Source organism: Mastigoproctus giganteus, chromosome 10, assembly GCF_048544385.1.
Source record: "Mastigoproctus giganteus isolate SK-2022 chromosome 10, ASM4854438v1, whole genome shotgun sequence".
In the NCBI taxonomy this organism is placed as follows: domain Eukaryota; kingdom Metazoa; phylum Arthropoda; class Arachnida; order Uropygi; family Thelyphonidae; genus Mastigoproctus; species Mastigoproctus giganteus.
In genome coordinates this window covers 90173797-90196402 of record NC_143584.1, presented here as the reverse complement: position 1 = coordinate 90196402, position 22606 = coordinate 90173797, and the positions used below count along the sequence as shown (strand labels likewise).

The window sequence follows — 22606 nt, the reverse complement described above, 5'->3', positions numbered from 1 at the left end:
CTTCATTAATGATGTCATCAGTAGGTCCAGGCGGAATATAAATATTATAAATTTGAAGCAGAGATTCCTTAACTTGAATTAGTAGGGAAATTCCTTCAAAGTTGAAAGTATTAGAGTTGTATGTGTTCAAAACTTTAAATTTGGATTTTAAAATTATTGCTGTCCCACCACCTCTACGATTAATTCTTGATGTCATGAATGGCGTGTAGCTGAGATTCTTCGGCAGTAGGAAAACATCTTGTAAAGATTCCTGCATCCACGTTTCAACTAAACATATATCTGGTGCAGGTACTGAAGTCGGACTTAAGTCACAAAAACCGATTAATCGGCATTTGTGACTAAAGACATTCTAAAGGTGGTTTTTAAAAAGGTACAGTAAACCCTCGCTAATCCGGTTACAGATATCGGATAATCCGGATCGAAATTGAAAAATTCTGTTCACAGTTGAGTACTTTGAAACAGTGCTTACTCAAAGTGTGGTCCGCAAACCGTCACAGGTCTGCGGATCACACTTCGTTAATTTCCAGTTCGTCCGTGACGAATTGGAAATTGTTCGCGGACGTTACCACTCCGCGAAATTTGTATTTTACGAAAGTACAAATGTACTTTCGTAAAATACACAATTTGTACATGTCCGCGACGGATTGGAAATAAAAGAAACTGGTCCTTCACCACAGATAGTTTGAGAAGCAATGCTTTGAAAGATACATGGGATTTAGGAAGGCAGATGAGTAACTCTCATGCGTGCTGATTGACTGCCCAGAGAGAGATAGAGAGACGGAACGTACATTACATTATGTTGCGTGTTGTTCAATATCGTTGTTGACTCTGAGTCGGACGGATGTTATTGCTTATATCGCTTCATTTGTGTACTTCTTTATACATATAGAGTGGGTTTAGAGAGTTTATACATATACATATTAATCCGTATAGAGTGGGCCAGTAAATCAGAGAGTCTTATAATGGGGGATTTTAATTTCCCAGATAATGACTGGAATTTGTGGGTTGGTCACTCACACACTAGCAAGGCTTTTGTGGATTTATTGGATGATTGTTTTCTACATCAGCACGTTCTGGAGGCAACTAGAGGGAGCAATACTCTTGATCTGATTATCAGTAGTGATTCTTCATGCATTAAGAATCTGCAGATAAAGGAACCACTAGGTGGCAGTGATCACAGTGTGCTGTGCTGTGCTGAAGTGGGATTTACTCAAGGAGGTAATTACCATCAGAGGTAAAGGGAAGGGTTTTTGCTTTCGTAAAGGCGACTACGATGGTCTGAGACAGTATTTAAATTCTATACAGTGGAACCAACTGATGATGTTACCAACAGCGAATTCAAAATGGGAAGCATTCAAAGAACTAATCTTGGAAGCTACCAGACTTTACATACCAACTAAGAAATATTGTTCAAGGTTCAGGCCTAAATGGATGTCAGATGAACTAATGAGACATATGGCAGAGAAGAAAAATGCATGGGATACATACAAATTAATGGGTGAAATGGAAGCCTATGATAGACATAAGTTGGTCTGTAACCAAGTCACAAAGGAGATTAGGCAGGCAAAGGCAGATTATGAGAAATCCTTGGCAAAGGATGCAAAGAAAAACAGAAAAGAATTTTCTTTACCTATTTAAACTCTAGAAGGAAAGGGATGAATCTGATTGGTCCACTGGATATTGATGGTTAAACAGTTGAGGATCCTGCTCGGATGGCTAACAAACTAAACGAGTATTTTGCATCTACATTCACACATGAGGAGTTTTTCAAGAAGGGGAATGTCGTAGATGAAGTAAACACTGGCAATGAGCTAGATGATTTTGTAATAACTGAGAGGAAAGTGGAGGAGAAATTGTTGAGGATAAACGTAAAAAAGGCACCCGGGGTGGATGAGATCTATCCAGTTATATTAAAGGAGGCAGCAAAGGAAGTAAGCAAACCCCTAGCCATAATTATGAGAGCTTCTTTGGACTCAGGGGAGGTACCCATAGACTGGAGATGTGCAAATGTAACCCCAATTCACAAAGGAGGATCAAAGGCTGACACAAGTAATTATAAACCTGTTAGTTTAACTTCTGTTCCAGGAAAATTAATAGAGGCACTGGTTAAAGAAGCACTGCAGGATCATCTAGACAAGAATTCAGTTATAGCTCAGACACAGCATGGTTTTGTTAAGGGAAGGTCTTGCCAGACCAATCTGATTGGATACTATGATGTAGTCACAAAAGAACTGGATGCAGGGAATAACTTTGATATTATATATTTGGATCTTAGAAAGGCTTTTGATACTGTTGCACATGGAAGACTGCTGCACAAATTGGAGCAGTGTGGCATTGGAGGCAAATTGCTGCTATAGGTAAAGGGATGGTTGAGTGGCAGAAGACAGAGTGGTAATCAATGGACACTGCTCAACGTGGACTAATGTTATTAGTGGAGTTCCTCAGGGTTCAGTGTTGGGTCCATTGTTGTTTTCTGTATTTATAAATGATACTGATGATGGTATATCAAACTTAATGTCCAAGTTTGCAGACGATACAAAGGTTGGCACGGTTGTTAAGGGCACTACTGATGCTATGCTGCTGCAACAGGATCTGGAAAGGTTGAGCAGATGGGTTGAGAGGTGGCAAATGAAGTTTAACATTGACAAATGTAAAGTACTACATATGGGAAACAGTAACCCCAGAGCAACGTATCAACTCTGCTGTACTACACTGACAGTGGTAGAGAATGAAAAGGACCTGGGGGTAATTGTGCAGGCAGATATGAAGTTCTCTGAGCACTGCAGACGAGCTGCAAGAGTAGCTCATGGTGTCTTGTCAATGATATACAGGAATGTTTCTAGCAGGGATAGGGAGGTGATTATTCCCTTGTATAAGGCAATGGTCAGGCCACACCTTGAGCACTGTATACAGGTCTGGAGGTCTCATTTCAAGATTAGCGAATGGAACAAAGGGTTGTCCTTACGAAGAAAGGCTTAAGTTTTGCAAATTACAGAGTCTGGAGACTAGGCACCGGCGGGGTGATCTGATAGAGGTGTATAAGGCCTTGAATGGTTTGAGCATGCTCAATGCCAATGGAATTCTTCCTCTTGCTCAGAATAATCACCTGAGAGGGCATAAATTCAAATTGAGGAAAGACAGATGTAGGATACATGTGCGGAAATTTGCCTTTAGCCAGCGGGTAGTTGGTTGGTGGAACAGACTTCCATCCCTTGTTGTGGAAGTGATAGCCTAAACAAATTTAGGGCTCGGCTGGACAGGTATTTCGAACGAACAGAGGGGTGAAGTGGGAGTGGTGGTTTTTTTTTTGTTTTTTTGGCTGATGCTGAATAAGCTTGCTTTCTTGCATCATATGCCTCTACTAATGCTAATATGTACATATGTTAACATATTTTATAAAATTATGGGTTTTAAAGAATTAAAAAGTGGAATAAAAAGAAAACACTTTACTTTAACTATCATTAACAAGCCCGAAGTGATAGAGCAACTTGAAAATGGTGTTCCTGGAGAAAAAAAAAAAAAAAAAAAAATTCTGAATGGCCAACAGACTGTCAGATATTAAAAAAACAAAAAAATCTATAAAGACATTTCCTTCAAAACTCGATGTGGAGAGTGATAAAAGCAGTGTATCAAATAGACAGACATTAAAAAAGCCAAAAGAGGTGTTGCTGGAAGAAGCTGTATAAATTAAGTAGTATTCACAGCAACGATCAAGTGGCGTTGGCGTGCAATACAAATATATCGCATGATATAAATGTATAAAACGACAATACATTTATCCATCTATCGATGGATAAATATATTGTCTCTTTATAGTTTTTAAATAAAGGCTTTACAGTGATATATTTTTTTATTTATTTTCATCAGCACTACCTATATCATTAAATTTTCCATTTATTTGTGTTCTAAGTTTTTTTACCTTTTAGGGCTATCTTTTGCTTCACTAATCCGGATTATCGCTTAATCCGTATGACCTCACCCCAATTACTCCGGATTAGCGAGGGTTTACTGTATTGCATAATTCTAATGTATTCATTCCATGTGCTAACTGCGCAGTGAAAAGTAAACTACCGACGGTCGGGCTCGAACCGCGACACACTGCCCAGTACAGCCTAGTGCTCTTGCTAACTTAACTATCGTGCCCCAATGCACAGTTAACAGAGGCCATATAATGCCTTAAAAACTAACTCCTTTTTGAAATTAAACCCATACCTTTGACTTTAATTGTGACCTGTAGTCTTATCATGCAACCTAGAATTCCGTGATTACCACCTACTAAGCCATACGAAGTTACCTGGTTTCTTGGGTAACGTTCAGAGTCTAGAATATTCTTTTCCCTAATAATTTTCTCTAACATGCTGACACAGATAATACTCATTTAGGTTATTTAAAAACTGTGACCCCCATGGTGATTTTCCTCTCACTTGCTGCACTCAATAAGGGAAAATCTAAAATCATACATAAGACATTCGCACTTGCCCACCCATCCAATCTACATGTAGAAACTCTAGTTATACTTTTCACAATCTTCTGGTCCACCGCATACTCCCAATCTCATTTTACTTTGGTGTCTAAGTACCTCACAGTACACAGATTCTATGTTGGTATGTCGTAACTTCTGATTGGGAAAGGTTTGTGCTGCATGGGTAGACATTCACTGTTTTTAGCGTGAATATACAGATAGAATGTATTCCAGAAACACATTCTAGAAAGAATATGTTCGTCAATAGCGCGAATGAAATTCTCAATACTGTTTCAATTTATTCAAAGTGTTATTCTTCAGTGCACCTGAGAAAAAAAAAAAATCTGCAGGCGACAAAATGAAAGTACATTCTTTTTGAGATAAAACTCCCATTACGCATCGCACTAATAAATAAAATTTTAAAATAAAAATAATCTTTATTGGTGTTCACTGGTGCGCAAATATCCGTTGATATTTACCAAAGGCCAGAAGCAATTCACAGAGACCGGAGACACATTCATGTGCATTCTAGTAACAACGGTCCGAAACACCAAAGAAAAAAATAAATAGAAATGCTAAAATGTAAGTCAATCATTAAATGCGAGAACACAGAATATGAAATGTCTTTTATTCGTTAAACTGTAGCAGAATGCACTCAATGGTAAACAGTCAACAGCTGTATGCTGTACTGTTCCTCATATGCCGTCACTGTTATATGCTGTACTGTTCCTCATATGCCATCACTGTTGTGAAACTGCCTTCTTCGTTGGGTGCTCTTCAAGCACAAACTTCCACCCTTCACACAACACGTCAGATATCACCAAACTTCTAAACTACAGAAAAGTCTAAGAACAGATCTTCACCCTCTGCTACTCGTCTCAATTAAAATGATAACGTGTGAAATCAACATGCCAAGTTTTTGGCAGATGTATAATTGAAGAATCCCCCCCGCCGAAAACCCTCCCTTCTTTACAGTCCGTGGTGGAGGCTCAGGAAGGGCGACAGATTCCCCAATGGTGATGTTCCAAAACGTACTGGAGATGGATGTTGGCTACAAGAAATTCACCGAGGACAAATCCTACAGAAGTATCATCAGAGAGCAGCTCTCGTCTTCAACTGAGTGGCTGTCATTGTTTTTCCTTGATCGGTACGCTGCCATTGTGGGGGGAAAATAATGTTTCTCGTTTCCCCGGTTTACAACTTGTGTTTTAGTTCCTTTTAATGTTAAACCCCTAGCATTGTTGCTGTTATGGATATTGCATCAGACATGCATGTAAAATTTTCACTGATTGCAATAAAGATATTATATACCACTTCTCTAAAATTATCTTATTATTTCATGTACAATTATATAATGTCATATGTTGCTACAATTAACTTGGGGCACTCTTGACCAACAGAAAATTCCGGAATTTATTGTACAATCATGTCCATAATAATAAACGGTGTTCTGCCTCAATGCTCATAGATAATTCACATGTGAGAGAAATTTCTGCGCATTTATTTCTGTTCTCTTTACAGGGGAATGTCTTACCGCCAACTCAAAACCTTATATAATACTCATACCTGCCGTCAGCACGTGGAGGTTTTTCGAATCCTAGAAAGAGAGTGCGGTTATAGTGCGGAGAACATTCCTCAGTTGGAAGACGTATCAAACTTCCTGAAGCGTAAGCATTCGATTTCTCTCTGTATACTTGTACGCTGTAATGCAGAGCATTCTATTATCATACAGACCTTCCAAGAAAATGAAGGCACGTTGCAATCCTCGCATATCACAGATAGACCGAGGGCCTATAGTTGTAAGGTTTTATGCATCTGCGAATTAGACCACTTTTTTTTTTCTTTTCTTTTTTTTTCCATCTTTTCACTCTTTGTAAATATGGGCTGAATCTTTTGCCGGTACCATTGTTTGGGCGTCGATGGTACGGGAATGCTGGCACCCATAAGACCTTCACTACTGCCTGTGGTTGCGGGATTTAGTCCGCAAAGGACAGTACGTGCACATAGTTGTGGAGTGGAAGGGTAGTGGGAAGCAGTCTTCTCAGTAGCAAAGTAGCCAGAAACAACTAAACAACACGCAGAAACCTAGCATTACACTCATTTCTGGCCTTTTTACAGAGTTTTGTATATCATTAGAGTTGTTGTAGGGTTTTAGAAGCATCAGCGATTAAGGCAATATTGCACCGTATATTGTCTGTAAATTGCGTGTGTTCTGAGGTCGATTTTCTGTTTGCTGGACGAAAAACCATGCTACCCTCGTCAGAGACCGACTAATTCAGCCACGTTGTGTAAAGGAGCTCATAAACATTCCTCCCATCATCGACGGGACTCGAACTCGGGTCTTTTCTACCCGGTGTGGGGAGGACGGCGATCCTACCAACTGTGCTAGTCATGAGGGCATCATTACAGAGCAACAAGGAGGAGTGGAACTAACGTTTAGGAGCCGCCCTACTTAAGATGCAATCCATCTCTTCTCTAAAAGACACATAACATTAAGACATTTCTCAAAGCAATTCGGTACATTATACATCAGTGGAAATATCTACGATGACGACAAAGTCATTGTTATGTTAATGCGCATGCAAAGAGGGTGCTTAAGATATTGTTGTTTCCTATGCTTATGGAAGCCGTTCTACCGTAAGACCATTATATGAGTTGGATGTGAGTGGTATTAAAGAAGCACATATCAACCAGGAACAAGTAGTGTGCAGTATGTTAGTACGCACAATGAAAAATTTTCCGTCCATCTCTCTATATTAAGCTTAGCCTAACGAAGAATTTGTGAAAATGATGATTAAGGCGAATTTGAGTTGATTTCATTACTTAATAAGAAATTTTCAAAAGATCACTATTGTGAAAGAGGGGGAAGGTTTCGTGGGCCTGAAATAAAATTAGAAAGCTTCTGCCTCAATGTATTAGAATTTAAATATGACAAGCTTTCAAATGGCTTTTTTGAAAACTTTTTGGGCAGCGATAGGTTTCCGGCACGCAAAAATGGAGTTCAGAAAGTGCTAGATGCATATAAAGAAATGGGATGCCGTATGTCACTGAAACTTAATTTCTTGCATTCGTATTTATGCATTTTTTTCCCGAAAACATTGATACAGCAGGGAGGGGGAACTATTCCATCAAGATATTAACCCAATGGAAAACTGCTACCAAGGTTTCTAGAACGATCGTATATTGGCGGACTACTGCTGGATTCTGTATCGTGACATTCTGAACGAAGTGTACTAAAAGGAGTCATGTGCACAACATTTTAAAATTGTACATATCTTTTTTACAACAGTGTACTCTTATTATTTTAAACCAATACACTTTATAACACTATGCGTATAAAGTATATTGGTTTAAACTGTAAAAGAGATAAAAATGGTGTTTTGTAATGAAATAATCTGTACTGATATTATCAACAGTCGTCTCATGAAAACTACTCGTACTAGGAAAAATAGAGAAAATTATTGAAAAGATTTTTGAAATCAGCTTGCAAAACTGGTTTAGAAAAGTATGTTTATACCTTTGACTTAAAAAAATTTTAATTTTGATTTAAAAAGTCATTTTGTTGACCATTGTTAAAGTAACGAAGTCAGAGGTGATGAAGAAATTATGAATACAGGGTGATCATTTTAATGTAAACCCATGAAAATGCGAATAACTTTGAGTAACTAAACATTAAATTTACAAGTATCATTCTATAATCCCAGTTTTTAACGTCACAATCTGCCAACAACCTATAAAACTGCGAATGTGCATACGCAGTGTAAGCAGTAAATGAACAATGGTTCAGCATTGGTGCGAGTGTTCCTGTTCCACCAAACAAACTCGTTCCAGATTCAGTTGCCATGCAGCGGTGAGGAAATTAAACGTGTTTCTATACACAGTGCATGTCATGCAGCAACTTTTGCCCCCATACTGTGAGCGGTTACTGGAAAAAGTGGACTTCGTTCTCTGATCAGAACTATTTTCATCAGACTGGGTATGTAAACTCAGAATGTATGGTGCACGAAAACCCCGATGCAATATATGAAACTCCTCTACATCTTGTAAAGAAACACATACAAAATTGAAATACAGTGAAATGTGCAATGACCTATGCAGGACTCTTGGGTCCATTTTTTTTTCCAGAGAAGACAGTCCATGAATTCCTTGGGCACCTCACTGAGGACGAGATTGTCAAAGCGTCGTTTCAGCAAGACAGAGCAACGAGTCACACTTCGCGTGCGTCTATGACTGAGTTAACCTTTTATATTTATTTAATATCTTTTTTTACAACCCTGTTCGGAGATAGCAATATTTCAAAAGGAATATGGCCCCGTTAGATTTTCTGCCATTAGACTTCGTTTTGTGGGAATAGACCAAAGATAATGCCTACAAAAATAAGCGGAGGAGCCTCCGTAGCCAGGTGGGCAGGAGCAGCAGTGCATAGCACACGCTTCTTGATTAGACCGGGATTCGAGCCCGTGACCATCAAATACGGAAGATGCGGAAAGGTCAGGGAATGACCACCGCATATCCCCGGAGCAATATGGCCTTAGTTGCTAATGCTCCTAAAAAAAACCAAATAACAATAACAAACAACAATAATCCATACATTCTGGAAGAATGCAAAGCAACAGACAGCGTCACTCACAAGCTACTGGCAGTGTTTCCGAACATGCTCATCGTGCTTATTACGTTGTGATCATTTGACCTCTTTTTTGATAAATTAAATAAATTACTTGTAAATTTTACATCTTTATCACTCTTTTTAATCTAAGTTATTCCCATTTTCATTCAAAATTATCACACTGTACATTTGCCACAAAAAAAAAAAAAAAGAAAAAAAAAGATTATACATACAATAACCAGTTCCGTTAACAGCAAGAAAGAATCAATAAAAGATAAAATTTGAATGCATAAACTTCTGTTCTAACTTTAATTTAAAACCATGAATCTTTGTGTATTAATGACAGCCAGTGAAGTCAGATTCCAACTATGGAAATAAGATACTTTTAAGGAAAATCGAATAAAAGACGAAGACAAAAAATTAAACCATTACGAATACAGGAGGGCCTCGATTAACGCGATTAATTCGTCCCGCGAGCGCATCGCGCAAAACGGAAACGCGTTAATCGAATACAATAACCAATAGGAAAAATTATAATTTGTCTTTGACTTTCTGGAATGTCCATGAAAAATTTTAAAAATACCTTTTTAAATAACGTTTTAAGTGTATACAATGTAAAAGATAATGAAAATAATTATGGAATTAAATGTTTATTGCATAAAACAGCGGTTCCCAAACTGCGCGCCGCGGAATATTTTAAATTTTCGAGGGAAACACAGCGATACTCGACATCTGTCGGACACCGCGCGAACTACTAGCTCGAGGTAGTTCACAGTTTCAACATTTCTTATTAAGTTGTTTGGACCTAACAACTAAGCGGAACTGTTAGGCATTTCTTTTGGTCTGAGTGCGCCTTGAAAAAATTACTAAGACACTAAGAGCGCCGTGAAGCGAGAAAGTTTGGGAACCTCTGACATAAAATACACAATGAAGAAATGACTGTTGCGGAAATATTTGAACAGTGTTGACTTTCTCTTTTCATCAATCAATTTCCGATAGCCGACAACAATCTTCTCTGGGCCCTGGCGAAATAAATATCGCAGAGAACATCAAACTTTTTGTTTGAGGTTCTATGCGATACGAAAGATTTCATTTAATTCTTTTACCGTTATCTCCTTCGCGGCAACATTTTCATCTGGCTCATTTAAAAATTTGAATTTTTATGCAAGTGTGCGTTGACTTTATTAGCAGGAGACAAACAAGTAACACATCTTCTTCCGATGGAACACACCGAGGCGGGCAGCAGGCTAACGTTTGTTTATTGATCGTACTACTCGCGGTAAGCTTAACGCGCGATTCAAATCTTTTTCCACTATCGCATAAAAAAAAAAAAAAAAAAAAAAGATCACGTTAACTGGAAATTTGCATCGTGTAAAGTGAAAAGTGGTATAATTTTTCAAATAGCGTGAACAGAAAATCTCGTTAATCGAACTCTCGTTATGCGAGGCCTTCCTGTAGTCTAATTATGGAACTTCTTAATATCTATAAAGAGAACTCAGGCACGATGGTTTGACTTTCACGACACAGTGAAGAAAACTCTAAGATTCTGTAGTCAAAGGAAACGGCTGGGTAAATAACAGATCATTAGAACAGAGAGCAAATCCTGACTAGATCTTCTCTACTTAGAGGACCGATTAAGTGGGGGAGGAAAGCATATATCAACACTTTTATCATGCCTTAATATACAATACGTTAAAACAAAAGCTACAGTGCACCTTAAGGTTTTAATATTATTTTGTATTACCGTTATAGCACAGCAGTGAAAAGGCACTTTTTTGAAAGCCTTGGAAAATGTGCAGAGGACTTATAAATGTGCCTCATAAGCAAATAATTTCGAAGTAACATGCAAGGAACGCGACCCTAGAGATATTTGCTAGGTACTACTAATCAACAGCCTCTACAGCAGATCTTTCGCGCATGATTTAAGAGTAGGAAAAACTATCAAGCAGTAGTTTTAACAGAAAATGCCAGGAGTGTAACTAGGAATTGCTCTTCTTTCTCTATATTGAAGATATCGTCGATCAAAGACGAAAATCCCTGGCTTAGTGCCGTGAAGGGTTTCTAAAGGTAGGTACCTGCGTGTACCTAGAAACCTTACAATAAAGATGCTTATCGGTTATTTATTTCTGTAATTTTTTTAATTACAACAGAAGTAAATTGAGACACGTTCCTTCGTCATTTGAGTGATGATTTTCTCTCAAAGTAATTCTTTAGGAATAAGTAGCGATCATATACAAGCAGCTATGCATTCTAAAAAGTACATATGCGCCAGTAAACATATATAATGATTAAATATGACAATTTAATCATATTTAGTCATAACGTATAAGTGACCTAAATTGTTTTCTGAAAAAAAACGTATTTTTTTTTTTACTCCCAAACGCGAGAGGTATTAAAACTTATAGTACTTAGTACCGTGCATGGGTTGAAGGTTGAGAAGATATGTGTTGACATTAGATTTGAACTTCTGTAGATTATAACTTTCATAAAATATGTATGAAGGAAGGTTGTTCCAGAAAAGGGAAGTTGAATGGATAAATGAGGAAGAAAAAAAGTAAAGTAAAGTTGGTTCTGTGAGTTTGAAGTTGGACAGTAAAAGGATGTTGACTGGTTGCGGCACATGTTCGGACTGCTTTGAAAGAGAGAGCGGGAATTACAGAAATCAATTCAGAAGAACAGTGACCATGGAAGTTTCTATAGAAAAGGCATGCAACCGAGACAGAACGTCTATAAGGCAGAGAAGAGAGACTCTGTTAGAGATGAGTTATTAATTAACCTAACTGCCCTCTTTTGAATGGAATCTAGAAGCCTGAGAGAGAGGTTTTGGGGCACTGCACCAGATCTGGGAACAATATTCCATGGTAGGTCGGATTTATGATTTTAACAGAGTGAACAGCTGTTTGGAAGAAAAGTAACGCCGAGAGCGAAAGAGAAAACCCAGTTTTTTAGATAAATCTTTCTAAAAGCAAAATTCTATTTTTATCATAAAATTTGATGAAAATCTGTTTTCTGGGGCAGAGGAAACAATATTTGTGATGTGCTTATGCCAAGAGAGATTAGAAGTCAGGGTGATCCCCAATATAGATTTATGATCTTTCCTAGAAATCAAAGTGTCATCGAAGAAAAGCATAGGAGCAGAAGAATCATTTTTTGCGAGATAGAAAACAAGACTGAGCGTTAGTAGGATTGAAATCAACTAAGTTATCTTTGCCCCACTGCAGAATTATCTGAAGATCAGCATTTAAGGAATTAGGAATTGATAGTGGATATTCGAGAAGTGGGTGCTGTTTCAGCAGAGCAAGGTTTCACAAACTGGAAGGTGGAATGCATTGTGCTGTCATCAGCAAAACTATGGATGGGATTTCCAGTTAATGGAAGATGGTCATTAATATACAAGAAGAAAAGTGCAGGAAAAAGAACTGAACCTTGGGAAGCATCAGCATTAGTGGAGAAGTTAGAAGAGAGAGAGAGTCATCTAATATCACCCACAGTGAGTGGACAGAGAGAAAAACTGGATACTCAATTACAAAAACAGTTGGCAAATCCTAAGATGGTAGCTTATTTAGAAGGCCTTTATGCTAAACACGATCAAAAGTATTTGAAATGTCAAGAGCAACTGCTCTAGTTTCACCAAACGTTTCCACTGAATTTATACATAGATGGGTAACATAAGCAACATCACCAGTGGATCGACACTGTCGGGAATCCATACTAGCGATTATTGATCATATGGAAAGTTTCTAGATAGTTTAAGAGTAGGCGGTTAATTGATTTCTCCATTACTGTAGAGTAAAAGTAAGTTGTAATGGAACAATAACTGGATGAGAGGGATTCGTCACCCTTTTGAGGAAGTGGTTGGATATGAGAAAATTTCCAAGCAGAAGGAAAAACACCTTTGGAATAAGAAAGCGAAAAAAAAGCGAAACAGAACAAGAGTAAGTTCAGGAATACAGGTTTTGAGAACAAGTGGAGAAATACCATCAGAACCTGGAGCTTTTTTAGCACCAAGATTGATCAAAATCTTTGACATCCTTTTGTAACGGAAGATCAAAGGAGGCATTGAATGGAGTGTACTGGGAATGGTGGGATGTGGTTTACCAAGATCATGAATGCACTAGTTGCAAGTTTGACAATAAAGAGCTATTAAATGCTTAAATTTTATCTATATTCTATTATCTTATGAGATGCAACAGGGATTACCTTTATTATTATTTTTTTTCTATAGGATGGCTTCTTTCGACCAACTCTCCTAGTCCAACGCGTTAACGATTAATTTGTAACAATGATACAAGTCTTCCTCACTGTCAGAACAGTAGCAGGACAACCCCATGGTATCAATATTGGACGTCCAACTCAACCCAGGGTTCCAACCATCAACCCCCTGTCAGTAGGGAAAACATAAAGTCCAACAACATTAAAATCCGCTACTGTTCTAACAGTGGGGAAGACGTTTAATATATCTTATAATTATGTCGTTAAAAATTAATCGTTAACGCGTTGAACTAGGAGAGTTAGTGGAAAGAAGCCATCCTATAGCAAAAAAATAAAGGTAATCCCTGTTGCATCTCACTAGTTGGAAGAAAAATAGGATGCTAGCAGGTCAGCTTTACCTTTGGCTGAAGTCGCAGTAGAAATATTTCGTTTTAACAGAGATGGGAAAAATTTACGGCCAATAGCTTTGGCATGAAACCAGAATGCTCGACTACCATTTGGACAAGAAGCAAGATTTCTATTCTTAGCCTGGACTGATTAATATCTGCTCTAAAATTGTTGCGAGCTTTATTATAGGCAGAAAATGAACATGGAGATTTGGAAACAATCCAGTTATACGATATGCCACATTCTTCACTTGAATAGCACATTTATTGGAAAATCACGATTTAGATAAAAGAAGAGATTTTAAGGTGTAGTAAGAAATAATGAGATTCCATCCATACAAGGATAAATTCACTGACACGATTTGAGCAAACGTTGACATCAGAAGATTTGAAACAGTAATCTGACCAAGGAAAAGAAATCTCGCAGATCATCCCATTGTGCACTCTTGTAATGCTAAACAACATGAGTTTGAGAATGGCCACAAAAGAAAGCTCCATTGGAGAAGAACCCATCACCAAGTTGTGATTTGAGGTGATTAGAGCACAACTCACCTCGACCATGTACTCAGAAAGGTTGTTTGTGAGAAAAACATCAAGCGTGTTGGCTGCATGATTAGGATTATCTAGTATTCTGGTAGGTAAATGAATAATCTGCGCGAGGTCATTAGTAATTGCAAAAGCCTCAGCACCTTGACCGACTGGGTCAGTGGGAATAGAAAATGGAAGGCAGCTGGTGTTGTGACCATTAAAATCACCAAGGAAAATTACCTCCCTGTTAGGAAAGTTGGACTACAGAAAGTCAGGTTTCAAAGAGAGAAGTCAAAAAGTTCCAAGTGATTAGTGGAGTTGGCAGAAAGAGGAAACAGATGAATTTCACAGAATGTGGTAGAGAGATTTTAAGGAAGAGAAGATTCCAAATGACAGTCTCTGACAGGGTATATCAGGACCGACATATACACAACTACTACCTTTGAAAAGATAGGAATCACACAGTGAATAACTCGGGCAACTGAGATGAGCAGATCAACCGATAACTGATTCAGCCAGAAAAAGTGTATGGGGTTTGGCAAACTAAGTGGAAATAGGCATCATTGAGAATAGAACTGAGACCACGTATATTTGTGAAATGACAGGAAGTGATTGGGAGCTTTAGACCTTTTCGCAAATAAGTTTATTCTCTTAGTTTGACAATTCATATTTGTCATGAATTCAGAAGTGTAAGTGTAAGTAGTAAGTATATTCAGAAGTAAGAAAAGGTGGCGAGGACATGCTGTATGAAGTAATGAAATCTTTGGATACATCGTTCATATGGTAAGAACATGCACATCTCCTTGACAACGTGGCGCGGGACAATTCCCCCCCCCCCTTCCGCATACACACTACTCAGACTGGCAGAGTAGAGGCAACAAATTATATACTAACTGATCTGGAAACCTCCTAGAGAGTTACCAATAGATTCGATCCAGAGAATCTCTCTAACGGCCGACCTGCGAATACCGTTTCGGAGCTGCACCCTCGAAATGTAAGGAAGAATGGACCTCACCATGTCGTTCATAATAACCTCAAAAGGCATCAATCATACTGCATGATGGAAGAGATGGGTGGAAGATTTGCCAGAACTTTGCTCTAGAGACTAAATGGGTTCCACCACTTGAAGACTCCAATAAGCAAAGTGTTATTATTGCACTGGTTGATGAGAGTCATCTACCATCTAGTACTACTTGGTAACACAGAGGGGCGACATTTCTCCGTGTGGTGTTGGCGTTCACCTCTATCTCTGCTTAAGTTGGTTCCCACCTGGATGGTTATCTCCAATGTGACAGATGCCGTATTTCAGGAGTTGCACATGGGGGTTATACATCAACCGTTGCACACGGGTCTCAGTTAGTAGCTGTGGCAATGTTTTCAGGGTGCGCCAGTCCAGGAGCAGCTTACGGGTGTGAAGCGTTCCTGAGCAAAACGGGTGACGGCAAGGTTCTTGGCTGTTCACGAAGTGGAATTCTTGATCCTTTGGCAGGTAATGGTAGAGATAAGGGTTCTGCGAAGGTCCTCATAAAGTGGACAATCACGGAAGAGGCGAGACCAGGTCTCCTGCTCCCCGCAGGCAAACAGGGGTTCATCCACTATCCCCAAGGACGTAAGTTTGCTCTCCATTGAGCAGTAGCCCGTAAGGAGGCGGTTATACTAACAGTCCCACTATCGTAAAGGTGCAAGCAAGGATTTGAGTGTCACAGACCGACCGTACTTTGCCGAAATTAGGTCCACTTGTCTTTAATGTCACCCGAATGTCAGTTCCATCAGGGTTTTAGATTCCCAGGTAGCAAGCACAGCTTTACATGCCTGAGAGAATGTATATACATATTACAATGGAACAGAGATGTACCCGGCGATGTTCAAGCAGAACCTGTGCATTTCTTACCAGTTGGATTTCTTAGCAAATGTTTTCTTGCTTATCTGTCCCTATGTCCTTATCTACCCAATAGCCCGCTTTTCAACAACATTATAACCAAAATATATGTTTCTTTTCGCAGGTCGAACTGGATTTATGCTGCGTCCTGCTGCTGGTCTACTAACGGCACGTGACTTCCTGGCTAGTTTGGCATTTCGTGTGTTTCAATGTACTCAGTACGTGCGCCATGCATCATCTCCGATGCACTCTCCTGAACCGTAAGTACAATCTCCACCTTGACACAGTAAAAGCATTGTTCCTCATTTTTCTGTAGGAAAGCAACTAAGGCTTTATGTACTGTTTGTAAACTGCGTGTATTATATGTTCGGTCTGCCTGTTCTGTTGAATGAAAAATCCTGTTTTCGCAGGAGTGGGAGGGATAAACCAAGCAACCCACGACCGAGACTAACTTCCAACGATGTTAAAAAAACCTATTCATAAGAATAGCTGTAATATCTATCCTCCCCTCTCCGCTCTTATCTAAACAGATGTCATAGCACTAATTGATTCCATCGAAGAAATCACTGTGTGTGTAGATTTAAGATAATAACACTTATCCAACCTAATCAAGACAAGTCTGAGCTTTCAAAGAATATCCATATCTCTAAACAATATCATCCTGTCTGCAGCGATATGGGTCCAAACTAAATCTGTGGTAGTTTTTTTTTTTTGGTAGTTGTTGGCGCATCGGCTTCTGTGGCCATAATGCACCTCCCAAGGTTTTTGCAGTACTTTGGTCCAAGCCCGAGGCGGGATTCGAACCCGCGACCTTTGGGTTGCCAGGCAGGCACTTCCACTGAAGATGACCCAATATCGGTTCCCAAATAAAATTCGATCTGCGTAGGCTTTTGATCATAAACTTAAGTTAGTTCTGCACATGCAACTCGAAAAACAAATCAACTCGCCTGAATTGAATTAACTCCTATAGTACGCCATAGATCGATCTTGTTATTGTAATAGGGTTTTAGGAGCATCAGCATCTAAGGCCATATTGATCTACCGTATATATACAGTCTGTAAATTGCGTGTGCTCTGTGGTTGATTTTCGGTTTGCTGACGAAAAACTTGAGTTTACGGGAGAAAAAACCATGCTACTCTCATCTGAGACCAAATAACTCTGCAACGTTGTGAAAAAGGCCCATAAAAATTTCTCACGTCATCGACGGGACTCGAACTCATCTTTTCCGTCCGGTGTTGGGAGGAGAGCGATTCTACCAACTTTGCTGCCCACGAGGGCCCATATGGACGTCGCTGGGGTATGGACGTCAGCAGCCTCCGCCACCATTAAATCTGTACACACCATGGAGTATTGGATCCTAAAGGAACTCGTCCATGTGTTTATCGCCTACAAAACATTAGAACCATGAATATTGTCCAGATCTTAATATACTAAAAGCTTCTCCTCGAACGTAGAATGCACACAGTCAAATTCTTGTTTTAGTTTAATTCGTTTATTTAATTAAAGGAAAACCCCAATTACATAATATGACGATACTAAAATAACGAAATAACATTCTCTCGATCAAATAGGCATTAAATTATTTAAAAAAATACCATAAAAAAAAAAAGATCATAAAATTCATACAAGAGTGACCAAACCTGTGTTAAATAAATCTCCATACTATCCTTGGAAACTCCTGCATAGAGGAGCCCAACAGAATGCCGTAGTGTTCCCCAGTATTAGTATTAGCAAATGATTAAAAAAAGCAAGCTTATACAGCATCAGCCAAAAAAATCCATTTCACCCATTTATCCCTTGCAATAGTTTGTCTAGTTCTTCCTTGAATTTATTCAAGCTATCTGCTCTCACAACAACGGATGGCAGCCTCTTCCAGAAATGGACCACCTGACAGCTAAAGGCAAACTTACGCAACTACCCTTTCTTCAATTTATCTCCCCTCATGAGCATAGTCTCAGCAAGAGACAGAATCCCATTAGCATTGAGTTTGCTCACGCCATTCACATCCTTACACACCCCAATCAGATCGCCTCCGAGTGGGAGGGATATCCTAGACTCCAGACGTTGCATTTGCAAGACTGAAGCCTTTCTTGGTAAGCGCACCCCTTTGTTTCCCTCATCAGTCTCGATGCACTTCTCAGGATCAGTTCAAGCAGCTCTACATCCTTCTTAAAAGGAGGCCTGCAGACCTGTATGCAGTACTCAAGATGTTCCCTGCCCATTTTCATATACAATGCGATAATCGCCTCCTTATCCCTGCTAACAAAGTTCCAGTATATCACTGACAAAAATCCTATGAGCTGTCCTGGCAGCCTATCTACATTGCTCAGACAACTTCATATCTGACTGCACAATTATCCCCAGATCCTTTTGATTTTCCACTATCCACACTGTTGGTACATTGCTTTGGGATTACTGCTACAGTACTCATATTCGGTATCTTACATTTGTCAACGTTAAACTTCAATTGCTATTTCCCAGCCCATCTGCCTAATTTTTCCTAGATTTTGTTGCAGCAGAATACCTTCATTATTGTCATTAAGCACCCTGCCAACCTTTGTATCAACTGCAAAATTAGACATTAAGCCTGATATACCTTCATCAATATCATTAATAAAAATTGAAACAACAATGGGCCAGCACTGTACCCTGTGAACATTAGTCCACGAAGAGCAGTGCTCACTCATAACTCCCTCTATCCATTATTTTCCCTGTAACAGAAGGCCAACAGATCTGTAATTATTCATATCGCCCTTTGATTCTCCTTTTTTTGAATTGGTGATATATTCTCCCATCTCCAGTCTCGGATCCAAAGATGCTCTCATAATTATGGCCAAAGGTTTCCTTACCTCCTTTAATATAACTGGATAGATCCCATCCAGCCCAGGTGCCTTTTTTTGTTTAACTTCGCCAATTTCTATTCCACTTTCCTATCTATTATTACAAAATCATTTAGCTCTCTGTTAGAGTTTGATAAACTTCTGATAGCCACTTCTCTAAAGAATTCGTTATGTACAAAATGTGGATGCAAATTACCCATTCAATTTATCAGCAAACTGAGAAGGACCATCAACAGTTAACCTATTGATATCAAGTAGAATAATGTGATTCATCTCTTTCGTTCTAGTGTTTATCTAAGTAAAGACTACCTTGCCCTTTTTGGATGCAAGGAAAACAGCAATGTCTTTGATGATTTTCTTTGCCTCCTTTGCCAAAGATTTCTCAAAATCTGCCTTGGCTTGCCTAACCTTCTTTTGTAACTTGATTGCAGACTAGTTTATATCTATCACAGGTATCACCTGGCACATGTATTTAGGTTTAAGCCTTGAACAGTATTTATTAACTGGTACTGAAAAGCTAGTAGCTTCTATAATTACTTCTCTGAATGCTTATCAAGTTGGTAACATCATCAATTGGGTACCACTGTATAGAATTTAAGAACAGTCTGAAATCACTGTAGTCACCTTTATGAAAGCAAAACCTTTGCTTTTACCCTTTATGACAGTTATTTCTTTAAGTAAATTCTACATCAATACACTGTTGTCACTGCCACCTAGTGGTTCTTTTGTCTGCAGATTTTTAATTCATGAAGAATCATTGCTGATAACTAGATCAATGGTACTGCTCTCTTGTTGTCTTTGTAACATGCTGCTGCAGAAAACATTTATTCAATAAATCCAATCAAATCATCACAGTAATCTAATTATTACGAGAGCGACTTTATTTAATGAACTGTACATGGCATCAGATGCTACTCCTCCAAGTTCTTGATGCAGTCCTATCAAAGCACGCCGTTAATAAGAATTATCCAAGGATGATAAACCACAATTAGGTTGGGGGGGCTTCGCAATCCTCTCGAACCCAAAAATAGACTATTCTCCTTAAAGATTCAGCCATTTTAAGTTAAAAATATTACAAAGCAATTCAGTATATTTTGTTTCATTTACTTTTGTTAAACATCTGTATTATTATAAAATAGTAAATTTAAAATTCGCATGAACTCAAGGTTACTGATGGAACTGATATTCAGGTGATACTTAATTCAAGTGGACCGAATTTCGACGAAGTCTGGTAATTCTGTGACAGCCAAATTCTCTGCTTGCACCTTCACGATGGTGGGACTGCTAGTAACCCTGGGTTTAACCCACACATTTGCAAGTCCTGAAACACGGCACCCAGTATACTGGAGGTGACCACCCAAGTGCGAACCAATATAAGCAATGGTAGAGTTGTGGCAACTAAATCACGCGGAGGAATGCCGCCCCTCTGTGTTATCAGACAATATTAGTTTGTATATGACTCTCATCAACAGTGAAATATCACCACTTTGCTTATTGGACACTTGAAGTGGTGGAACCCATGTTTAGTCTCCAGAGAAAATCTCCGGAATTCCCCCATCTCTTCGACCAGGCAAAGATAGTTTAGTTCATTGATGTCGTTTGGGGGTTACGATGGACATCATGGTGAGATCCAATTTTCCTTGCATTTCGAGGGTATAGCTCTTAAACGGTGTTCGCAGGCCAGCTGCTAGATAGTCACCGGACCGAACCGATTGGTAATTCTCTAGGAGGCTTTCGGATCAGCTAGTGTGTAATCTCGCTGCCTCTACTCCGCCAGATAGCCACTGCAGGTAGTAAGTGTAGTGTAAATGCAAGGGGCATTGTCGAGGCCACGTTATGTGAAGGAGCTGGGTATATTCTTGCCTACAGAATTTTATTTTGTGTATGCCATCTCTAAAAATTTCATTATTTCAAATAACATGTCCTTTCTCCATTTCTTTCACTGAAATGTATCATGAATAGTCTAACTAATAGAGAATAATTATTTGTGAAAAGATCTAAACCTCCCAAACACTTCATAGTTCATTTCACAAATATACATTGTCTCAATTACAATCTCAGTGATGTCCATTTCAATTTAGTCAGCTAATACTCCACGTACTTTTTCTGACAGAATCCCAATTATCGGTTGATCGAACCACTGCTCATTGCAGTTGTCCAAACTATTCGCTGTACGATTCCTTTCGCTTCAAAAGGTGGTACTGAGCATGTCCGCGCTGACATTCCCTGTCAGAGACAGTAATTTGGAATCTCCTCTTTTCGATTTTCTCTGACTCAAAATATCTTTAACAACATTCTGTCAAAGACTTCTGCTGCATCCATCGTTTTCCTAAACTCCACTAATCACATGGAACTCTTTGAAACTTGACTTTCTCCGGCCCAACTTTCCTAACTGAGGTAATTTTCCTTAGTGATTTTGATGTTCACAACTCCAGCTGGCTTCTGTTTTCTAGTCACACGAGCTCAACCTGTCGAGATGCAATGCCTTTTCAATTAGTAATGGCCTCGCACAGACTGTTCATTTACCTACCAGAATACCACACTATCCTGACAACAGCCAACACGCTTGATCATTTTCTCACAAAAACCCTTCAAAGTATAACGTAGGTGATTGGTGCTCTAAGCATCTCAGATCACAACTTGGTGATGGTCTCTTCTCCTAAGGAGCCTCTCTCCGTTGTCAACCGTTGACCGCATTTTTTATTATTTAATTCAGGTAAAGGAAAGGTTACATCCAACCCAAGACAGCAATCAAATGCTCGGACGGTAAACACAACTATAACAAATTAATATCAAGGGTCGTTCCACTTGCACAGATATGATTTCGTTTGTCTCGAATATATTCCAGGCGCTTGACGAAGGAAAACAAGTCGACTCCATCTTCCTTGATTTAAGCAAAGCCTTCGACAAGGTAGTCCATCAGAGACTAATCAACAAACTGCATCACTATGGTCTCAGAGGACAGGCACTACACTGGATTGAAAACTACTTGGAAGGTAGAGAAATGTCCGTGACATTTAAAGGTAAAACCTCATATCCTTTCAAACCTGAAATTGGTGTCCCACAGGGTTCATCCTTAGGCCCGCTATTATTTCTTATCTACATCAACGACCTGCCAAGCACCCTTGGAGACTACCAAATCAAAATCAACATATTTGCAGACGACATAAAAATCTATAAAGCAATTCGCAGTACCAATGACTGCATAATCCTAAACGAAGCTCTTCAACGAGTTATTCAGTGGCTGAAGGAGAACAAAATGGCAGTCAATGAAAATAAGTGTGAGCTGATGAGCTTTGCTAATGCACACAAGAAAAACAAACTTAATTTTTCTTATTGTATCAACAAGGCAATCAAAAAAGTTAGTACAGCCAAAAGTTTAGGTATCTTTATTAAAGAATCATTTTCCTTTGATGTCCATGTCTCTAACATTGTGAAGGCAGCTAGCAAAAAACTAGGTTTCCTGAAAATAATTAACCGAGACTTCAATCAGTCGGCACTTTTCATCTTTCTTTACAAAATCTATGTTAGGCCAGCCCTAGAATTTGCCTCACAGGTCTGGTCCCCACATGTTGCTTACCAAAAATTAGAAATTGAAAATATTCAAAAAAGAGAAATCCAGTACGTTTGCTTTAAAAGTGGCCTTGAATACAATGAGAAATCCTACCAAGGGTGGTGTGTATTCTTTGGAC

At 39.0% G+C, this 22606-nt stretch overlaps 1 protein-coding gene across 2 annotated transcripts in view; it reads left to right on the top strand.

Moving 5' to 3' along the window:
* ple (tyrosine hydroxylase ple) overlaps positions 1-22606 on the top strand; it is a 245422-nt gene that overhangs the window by 165888 nt on the left and 56928 nt on the right. For both annotated transcript variants that reach the window (XM_090383463.1, XM_090383464.1), the window contains exons 8-9: positions 5984-6129; positions 16198-16333. In XM_090383463.1, the coding sequence (XP_090239589.1) occupies positions 5984-6129; positions 16198-16333 (282 nt within the window). The remainder of the gene's footprint in view (positions 1-5983; positions 6130-16197; positions 16334-22606) is intronic.